General features: G+C 57.1%; 1 protein-coding gene across 1 annotated transcript; it reads right to left on the bottom strand.

Moving 5' to 3' along the window:
* Nucleotides 1-241: 241 nt before the first annotated feature.
* Nucleotides 242-6,082, bottom strand: SERPINA6 (serpin family A member 6). The gene is made up of 4 exons (XM_075532390.1): nucleotides 5,473-6,082; nucleotides 3,472-3,742; nucleotides 1,459-1,606; nucleotides 242-445 (listed from the first exon to the last, which is right to left on the bottom strand). Exons 1-4 carry the CDS (start codon nucleotides 6,080-6,082, stop codon nucleotides 242-244), a joined length of 1,233 nt encoding a protein of 410 aa, XP_075388505.1.
* Between the last annotated feature and the right edge of the window lie 3,435 nt (nucleotides 6,083-9,517).

Below are 9,517 nucleotides of genomic sequence, written 5' to 3'. Positions count from 1 at the left end.
CCAGATTCTCTCCCCGCTCCCCTGCCAGCCCTACCCGCACAGCGCCTGCGCACACACTTCAGACGGTTGCGAGGATAGTGGTTTATTAAAGATGCTCACAGTACAAAGAACCCCGGCTAGATGACGGAGGACCACGTGTGTATGGGGGTGCGCTCCCACTTCCCAGAATGCGCTGAGGGGGGCGGGGAGCGGTTGCCCTGGGGCTCCCAGTCAGAAGGTGCCTGTGCTCAGGGGCGTGGTCTCAGGTGGGGCTTGTCACTTTGCCCAGGAAGAGAGTGCTCCAGGTGAAACTGTCGAAGACGCCAATGAGGAAGGGCTGGTTGAATTTGATGATGGTGGGAGGCTGGTTACTAAGGGGCACGGGTGTTGGGCGTTCCGCAGGAGCTGCAGCGCGGGTGGTCGTCAGCCCCGCCTCATCCATGTATAGCACAGTCTTGTGGACCACCTGTGGGGGGGGGTAACCAGAGAGAGGGGTTGACCTGTGCCAGGAGATCAGGTGCTCAAGCCAGCCAGTATCACCCTTAGGTCTGTGAGCAGCGCTGGAAGCCGGGGATGTGTAGGCAGTCCTCCTGGGCTAGTGCCTGGGTCCCTTGCTCTACACTAGAAACTTTCTGGGACAGGTCTGCACTGTCGCATGGGGAGACTATGAGCAGGAATCAGCTCAATAGGTCACAACAGCATAAGGCCGCAGTGGCATTGACTCAATTCACTCCCACAGGGCACCACTCAAAAAAGTCAAGGCCACTACCTTCAAATTCATTCTGACTGATAGCGACCCTGTGCGACAGAGCAGAACTGCCCCTGTGTGCTCCCGAGACTGTAACTCTTTAAGGGAGCAGACAGCCTGATCTTTCTCCCACAGAGCAGCTGGTGGGTTTGAACTGCTGATCTTGCAGTTAGCAGCCCAATGTGTAATCCACTATGCCTCCAGGGCTCCTTGTCCAGCACCACAGGAGTCGCTGAGGGCAGAGATCTGCAGCCGTGACCATCATCCCCTACCCCCTTCTTTGCTTCGCCAGGACTGGAGGTCGAGAGGGCAGGGCAGTCTGGTTGGCAGAGGCATCAGACAGTCACACATGGGTGTTCATTTGTTCTCCAAATGAGTGAATTTCTAACAGCAGCAAGCCCAAGGGAAGACAATGACTGTCGCTGGGCAGAAAGGTGGCCTGAGGCTTCCTGGGACTGGGCCTTCATAGCCCTGCTGTGACCACTTCATCCTCCCCCAGAGACCCCTCTGCCTAGTCTGGAGGGATAGGGGGCTCAAGACAGGGCTTTCCCCTGTCACTTGCTTCCCATGTGACTTTGGGAAGGCCACAGGTTTTTGCCAAACCCATTAACCCTGTGGTCCAGTGGAGAGCTAGCCGTGGCCGGGTTGGGGGTCCCTGGGTACAGCATTGCTCGCCGTTCTTCTTCAGATTGTGGGTTTGGGGAGATGGGAAAGGGGTTCCAGACACTGACCTTCCACATCTTCAGTGGGGCCTCTCCAGTGATGCCTGAGAAATCTGCCCGCTCAGTGAACAGGTCCGAGATGCCCATGCCCTCCAGGGTGCTCCTGAGGTCATAGGTTCCGGAGATGGGGATCTTTGGGATGGACACGTGCGCCTGGCTGCTTGGAGGCAAGAGAGTGGGTTAGCTGGTCTTACACACTGGGGCTGGTGCCCAGAGAGGGGCTCCCCCATCTTCCATGTGGCCCCTCCAGACCTCTGCCCTTCTGGGGCAGGGAAAGCACTGGACAAAGCACTAAACTCACTGTATTGCGAGTCAATTCCAACTCATAGTCACCTAGTAGGGCAGAGGAGAACTGACCCCGTGGGTTTCTGAGGCTGTGACTCTTTATGGAAAGCCTCATCTTTCTCCCAAAGAGCCCCCAGTGGTTCTGAACTGCCGACCTTGCAATTAGCAGTCAGTCCAACACTAAAGTATCAAATCGCAAATTCTTCTCTTCTGGCTCTTCCTTTAAGCAGATGTCACCTATGATACACGCAGGTCAAATCACTCTTCAGATGCTCCAGCTGGGTGAGGACTGCTGGGCATTTAGGTCAACGGTCCTCAGAGAAAGTCCCCGAGTCCCCCTGAGTCCCTCCTACTGGAAACTGGGGCAGAGCAGAGTAAGTGGAGGGAGCAGGGGCCTCGGGGTACAGAATGCGACGGCATTGGAACAAGCTGCCACCAAGCCCCAGCTCTGCACTGAACCAAGGGCCGCTGCCACACCCAGAGAAGGAGGCTCTGAGTGCCCTGGGTGGACAGGCTTCCCGGGACCTGAGGAATGTCAGGGTGTGTCGATGGCAAGGGGACTGCTGGGGACAGAGGAGTTGGTGAGGAAGCACGCAGCCAGGTCAGGGAGAAGGCTTTGGGATGCAGCTAGAGCTCAGCCCCAGTCAGGGAACGCAGCCCAAGGTACAGCCCCCGGATGTGGCAGTCGACCCCGCAGGGCAGTTCTCTTGGTCCTACAGCCTCGTGAGTCAGAACAGACTCAACTACAAATTTGGGTGTTCGGTTTTTAGATGTACGTTCTACCCCAGATATTTATTTCTTTAAACATTCAGGACAAATGGCAGGTGTTAGGGATGAATGCTGTCTGAAGTGTAGCATTTTACTGAAGAGATTCTTCTGTGTAGAGAGTACTAGTCTGAGAATGGCAACAATGTACAAATGTGCCTGACACAATGGCTGGATGTATGGATTGTAAGAAGAGTTGTATAAGCTCCCAATAAAGTGATTTTAAAGAAAAAGAGAGAGAGTCCTCATCACCCGCTTGAACTCAAACCAAACTGCCTTTGGCCCCATCTGACTCACAGTCACCCTGGAGGACCCAGAAGAACTGCCCCTGTGGGTTTCAGAGGCTGTCGATCTTTATGGGAGCAGACAGCCTCATCTGTCTCCTATGCAGTGGCTGGTGGCTTCGAACTGTTGACCTTATGGTTAGCATCTCAAGGAGAGTGACTCACTATACCACCCAGGCTCCTTTTTCAATAAAGGGTTATGTTTGGCCTCCAGGTGCATTATCACCACCTGGTGGCGTCATGGTTATGTGTCGGGCTGCTAAATACAGGCTCAGCAGTTCAAAACCAACAGCTGCTTCCCCAGGGAAAGATGAGGCTTTCTACTCCCTTAAAGAGTTAGAGTCTCAGAAACCCGCAGGGGCCCTCTAGGTCTGCTGTGAGTCAGCATCAATTCAGGGGCAGTGGGTTTGGTTTTGGGTTTAGTAGCTAAGTTACAAGCCCCCTTCGGGGAGGATGGGGATAAGGTGGTGGTGAGATAAATGGCAGATGTGGGCAAGTGGACCCCTTATACCTCCATCCCTGAACACAAGTTGCCCCGTGCACACACGCATCCTCAGAGGCAGGTATGAGCAGTGTGAGGACCCCACGAATGCCTCTCTGTCCCCAGCACAGGTGAGCAGGTAGGGATCTTGCTGGAACAATGGGTGTGCACTTGCTGCAGGCACTGCCTGGCTGGCCCGCAGCTTACCCCACGCTCAGGGACTTGGACCACCTCTGAATGGTGTCCCTGCTGAGGGCGGCGATGACCGTGTCCATCTGGCCCCAGTGGGGAAGAATGAAGAAGGCTGTTCCGTTGTTGGTGTAATCCAGCTGGACCAGCCGGCAGGGCAGCACCGAGTCATTCAACTGCTTGACTGCTCCCAGCTGGGACATCATAGGCACCTTCACCGAGCTCGCCTCGGTCACGTGGAAGTCCTCCTCCGAGGTGCTCTCTGGATCGAAGGGGATCGCCCATGTGCCTGGGGATGGAGACAGGGTTACATATCAGGGCCGGCACCCAGGGCAGATTCTCGGCTCAGACAAGCCAGGCTTTAGCTCTCCCAGGTAGCCCCTCAAGAGCCATGCTTCCTGGGAAAGAGCCAAGAGTCCCAAAGGTGTCAAGTGGCCCTGTCTTCCATCCCTGCCAGAGGACGGAGGGTAGCCGGCTTTGGAAGACTCAAGTGCCTTCTGGTTCTTGAATAGGGTCTGGGGGCCCATCCTCCCCCTGACTGGGCAGGGTCCTGTGTTTGAAGATGCGGGAGGTGGTTTGGGCAGCCCTGGTGACGCCAACGACTCGGTGCTGGCCTCCTATGGAGACATGGGTAGTTCAGACTCACCCACAGACACTTAGGAAGAAAGGCCTGGCACCCCGCGCAGCAGGGCGGCTCTGTGACCTGGGGGAGCGCTGTGAGCTGGCCCTGGCTCCCTGGCAATGGGTTTCAGTGTCCGTGGTGCTGGGCCATCCATTCCATCCCACCCCTTGGCAATGGGGTTTCGGGGACCCAGACAGGCAGCCTAGCAGGCCGGTCTATGGACTTGGCAACAATTGCTCCCTCGCCGCCCCCCCGCCCCCCCGCCGAGGGTTCTGACTATAGAGCTTTGACCCTTGGGTACAAGTCACATTTCCTGTGAGGCCGAGTCAGGATGAGAAGAACCCCCTTCAAGGTCACCTCCTCTAACCAGCCCCAGGCCCCATGATTCTCCATGTTGCCAGGCAACCCACTGGGTCATCCTGTGTGGAGGCTTATCCCTGCTCCTAGTTCGCCTCTGGGGAGAAGACCAGGCTTCCTCGGGTTGCATGGTGGCAATGCTCACCTGCCTGAGCCCCAAACTAACCCCCCCAAAAAAACAAAAACAAACTCACTGCCATCGAGTTCATGCCAACTCATAGCGACAGGGTAGAATTGCCCGCGTGAGTTTCCGAGGCTGTAAATGTTCACAGGGGTAGAAAGGCCCATCTTTCTCCCTCGGAGCCACTGGTGGCTTCAAACTGCCCACCTTGTGGTAGCAGCCCAAGGCGTGACCACCATACCACCAGGGCTCCCTACCTGCTGAGCCTGGCTGAGATTAGTCCCCACAAACCCTTCTTGTTGCCAGCCCCCAACTCACGGTGACTCAGTCCACAAAGGTCCCGTGGGAAGGAATCACCAGGCCCTTCTTCCTAGTCTGTCTTGGTCAGCTCCACTGAATCCCATCAGCATGACAGCAACCCACAAGTCTCCATGAAGGGACAGCTGGTGGCCAACAGTACATGAGGTGTACAGGAGTGCGGTAGGAAAATACTCTAGCATTGAACCCCCCACGCCTTAGCCCTCTTAAACTTGGGGACACCGGCTGCAGGCAAAGGTTCCCCCCAGTCCTGGTGCTGACTGAGGAAGCCTGGGTCCCAGGTGTCTGGGGTGAGTCCTTGTGGGGCCCCACTTCCCAGCTGTCTAAAGACCAGGGACCAACTCCAGGCCCTTTTCTCGCCCATTGCCTATGTCTCAGGATGTTTAGCCTGTGTTCGGAGCCAGCCTCGGACCCTTGGTGACAGAGGGTTACTGATGGACCTGAGAGAGGGGTGCCTGGCAGACGAGGGGAGAGGGCTATGCCATCGCACGGGCTCTCTGACTCACAGCAAATGAGATGGTCCTCAGAGCTGGGAACCTGCCAGTAGGGGCTCCTAGCCCCAGTGTGTGTGGGGGAGGGGGCGGGGGATGGGTAGTGGTACCTTTCAAGGAGATGTTATTAACCAGGGTGAAGGTGCCTGGGGTTTCCAGCTCCGGGAACTGGTCCGGAATCTTCTCTTGCATCTTGTTCTTGATGTACTCGCTAGAGTGGCTACTGGCTCGAACCCAGTCCTGGAAATGGATGGCCAACGCCTCCGGTGCATAGTAATGCCTGATGTCTGCGGAGAAGGACGTCAGCACGTCCAGACGGTGGTCCAGGAACAAAGTGTTGCCCATGGTCATCTCCAAGCTGGTGTCTGCCTCCAGCAGCAGGCCTCGGAGGTGCTGGAAGTTCCGGTGGACCGCAGCCTCCTCGGCTATCTCTGTGAGGTTGAAGCCCAGGCCCTGAAGAAGCTGGGTCCGCGTGGAGCCCCTGGCACCCAGGGTCAGCATGGCCAGGGATATGGAGATGCTGACGGGGGAGATGAAGATGTTCCTGTCCGGGGTCAAGGCCACCAGATGCTTATACAAGCTGAAGCCAAAGTCAACATTGGCCGGGGCCAGGTGACGGTGGTGGTTCCTCAGGCTCATGTCAGGGTCAGGGTCCAATGCCCAGATGCCCCAAAGGCAGGTGGACAGCCAGAGGAGAGAGGCGTAGGAGACAGGCAGCATTGCTCCAGAAGGCCAGGTCCTGCCAAATCAGGAGTGCTGGTTAGAGGGGACGACCACCCAGTCAGTGAGAGGCAGACCTGGTGGGGTGGGGCCAGGCAGAGGGGGGCACAGCATCAGCTGGGGTGCCATTCCTGCTGTCCCAATACCCAGGGGACAGGAGACAAGCCAGGCCAGGGCTCTGAGCCTCAGCTTCCTCATCTAATGGTGTGAATTCCCACCTGGGGTCGGGGGGGGGGGGTGTGCAAACACGCTCAGCTGGGCATGTCAAGGTTGGCTGTTCGAACCCACCCAGCCTCGATGGAGGAGGAGAGCCCGGGACCTGGTTCGGGGATGAGGGCAGTTTTGTTGTTGTTGTTTTTAAACAGCTCAAAAAGCAGTCCCGCTACTCCGCCAGAGCTGGGGTTGCCATGAGTTGGGGTGGGCCCGGCGGCGATGGGTTTGGTTTGCACGAATGCAGGCGCAGTGCGCATGCTCTCCAGCAGAATTCGCGCCCATCCCCCAACAGCACGGACACCGCCTGGGAGATGGAAGCGGAGGCTGAGGTCTAATGTGCACCCAGGGCAGAGTCAGGAAGTGGACGCTCACATGGCTGGCGGGACGGGTGTCGCCGAGTCCCAGATCCTGTGCAACCATGTGTACCTCCTTAATAGGGTTCCCGGACTTGGGGACCACTGGTCTGCCCCAGTCACCCCAGGTCCCCTTCCCTGCTGTGACCCAAAGGGGGATGCTCCAGAGAGACTGGAAAGCGCCTGGTAACCCCTGCTCCGATGTCTCACCCTGCTCTGGGGACAGTGGCCCTGTGCCAGGGACCCCAGCTCCAGAGCAGTCTCTGCAGGGACCAGGGCTTCTCCACAGCCCTGCCTTCCCCTGAACTTCGAGTAGACAGAACTGGATTCAGATTGCAGTGACAGGGGACGGGCTGGTTACTCTCCCCACCCCAGTTTCTACCCGAGAAAAGAGAGTGACGAGGCTCATTGCCTTGGTGGCCAGAGTGGCTATGCCCTGGGCAGCTCATGGCAGGGTCAGCACTTAGAAAACACCAGCTGCTCAGCAGGGAGCAAGACAGGGCACCCTACTGGTAAAGAACCACAGCCTTGGAAACATGGGGCCATTCCATCCGCCCTATAGGGTCTCTGTGGATCTGTGAGTTGGGTTTGGCTTACCTAGCCTCTGCGCACAGAAGAGAGATACTGCTACTATTATGCTAATTACTGCCGCTGCCCTGGTGGGGGGTGTAGTGGTTACTCATTAGACTGCTAACCTCAAGGTCAGCAGTTCGAACGCCACCAGCTGCTGGGTGGAAGAAAGACAAGGCTTTCTACTCTGGTAAAGCATTGCAGTCTGGGACACCCCAAAAGCAGTTCAAACCTGTCCTCCAGGGTCACGATGAGGCGAGCCAACTCCATGGCAGTGAAATTCAGTTTGCCTACATACGCTCTGGAGGCCAATCACCAGCACCTCCTATGCCCCTTGGGGAACGGCTCCCTCCTTGCCACACAGCACGCGGCTGTGCTGAACCAGAAGGTGAGCACAGCACCTTTCCTAAGATTGGGCGCAGGCATTAGACAAGCAACAGTAAAGGTAGGGAAGATGTACATTAGGGTTGTATTCTCTCACCAAACTGAGTCAATCTGTATGCTGAGCAAATCATCGAAGAAGCTGGAGGATACGAGGAGGGATTCGGCATCAGGCTGGGCAGAAGGCTTTAACTGCGCTGCGCAAAAGGACACAACCTTGCTCGCTGAAGGTGAGGAGGACTTCAAGCCCTTGCTGATGAAGATCGAGGATTGTAGCCTTCAGTAAGGATTACAACTCAATGTAAAGGGGACCCAAATCCTCACACCTGAACCAGTAGGCAGTTTGACGATAAATGGAAACAGCTTGAAGTTGTGAAGGATTTTGTCTTGCTTGAATCCATAATGAATGCTCATGGAAGCAGCAGTCAAGAAATCAATTGACACATTGGATTGGATACATCTGTACAAGACCGCTTTAAAGCACGTTATGCGTAAGTATGTGGTATGTCCATTGTTCTTTTTGGTGGGGGCGGGGAGGCGCTCTGTCCTCTCCTGTCCTGGTGCAAAGACCATGGTGGGGGTAAGGCATGCTCCCAGCACTGAGCAGAACCCCCACCCCCACCTCCCTACCTCCTGCTCCTTCTGCCTTGTGTCCCACCTGCACCTCTCCCCAAAAGCCTAGAGCAGCTGCCTGCGGTGTCAGTGGGGCCAGGCCATGCAGTAGCCTTTCTCCTGCTGAAAAACTTCCAGTGACTCCTCATTGTCCACAGCCCGGAGGAAGTCCCCGCACCATGGTCCAAGGTGTCTTCCGACCCAGTGCCTGGTGAGAGCCTGCCCCCAGCCTCCACTCTGGCCCCAGCCTCGCCCGGCACTCACACGCTCCTGCCCCGGATGTCAGTCTTTCATCCCAGTGTTTGCTAAGCTGAAGTAGGGCCAGGCGCTAGGTCAGGAGGTGGGGACACAGGCAGGCTGGCTCCGCCAACCCAGTGTGGCTCCCAGACTGGGCCAGCCCTGGTGGAAGTGTACCCTCCCGCCTTGCCCGCCTCACTCCCTCTTGTCCTTTGGGTCTCAAGTCTTGTCCAGGAGAAGCTGCCTCTGTGGCCTTGCCCGGACTCTCTGACTGAGGCCGCTGCCGCCACACCACCACCACCCCAGTGTGTGCCAGGGCATGCAGCAGCAGACTGGAGCCAGGTGGGCCTGTCACAAAGGTGGCTCCTTCTCCTTTCTCCCTTTCTCCTCCCCACCTCCCCATGGTCTCTGGAGAGATTCTGTGCCTCCTTCCCATCTGTGCCAGCTCCCTGGGGAGCCCAGTGCTGCAGTGGTTAAGAGCTGGCTGTCAATGGAAGGGTGGGTGACTGCCATCCACCAGCGGCTCTGAGGGAGAAGGATGTGGTGGCCCGTTGGCTTCCTTGGAAGCCCTCTGGGGGCAGTTCTCCTGAGTCTCGTGGGGCCCTGTGGGTCATTGGCTTAAAGCTCTGCCACCTTCAGAGTTTACTGGGATGCCAGCTGTTATAAATGCTTGACTCCTGTGACCTCCTTGAATGGGTCACTGCGCCCATTCTATGGAGGAGGAATCCGAGGTGAGGAGTGAGCCATTCAGAACTGGGTAGACGTGAACTCTGGCATCTGACACCTGCCTGTCTCGCTTCATGCTGACCGAAACAGCTCCTTGCCAAGGACCCAGCAAGCCAGGCGTGCGGAGCATCAGTGCCGGCCACCGGGTGAGTTCAGGCCTACTCTCTCTTCTCCTTCTTCCAGAAGTTAAACTCCCCTACCCTGCGTGTTCACAAACACCCCCACGGACCGTGTCAGGTCCTAGGTGGTTGGCATGGGCTCTTTATGGCCACGGGATGTAAGACCTCCAGATCCCCTTGGGCAGGGGCAGCTGGGCAGCGGGGGCGTGCAGCTCTGCTGAGGG

The sequence above is a fragment of the Tenrec ecaudatus genome, chromosome 14 (genome assembly GCF_050624435.1).
Source record: "Tenrec ecaudatus isolate mTenEca1 chromosome 14, mTenEca1.hap1, whole genome shotgun sequence".
Taxonomy (NCBI): Eukaryota; Metazoa; Chordata; class Mammalia; order Afrosoricida; family Tenrecidae; genus Tenrec; species Tenrec ecaudatus.
The sequence above is the reverse complement of the archived record's forward strand: the minus strand, read 5'-3'. Positions and strand labels throughout refer to the sequence as shown.

Coding starts and splice junctions, on each gene's coding strand:
- SERPINA6 (XM_075532390.1), bottom strand. CDS start 6,082: ATGCTGCCTGTCTCCTACGCCTCTCTCCTCTGGCTGTCCACCTGCCTT. Junction 1,607..3,471: donor TCCAAGTCCCTGAGCGTGGG/GTAAGCTGCGGG, acceptor GCCTCCAAGCAG/CCAGGCGCACGTGTCCATCC. Junction 446..1,458: donor CCCCACTGAAGATGTGGAAG/GTCAGTGTCTGG, acceptor CCCCCCCCACAG/GTGGTCCACAAGACTGTGCT.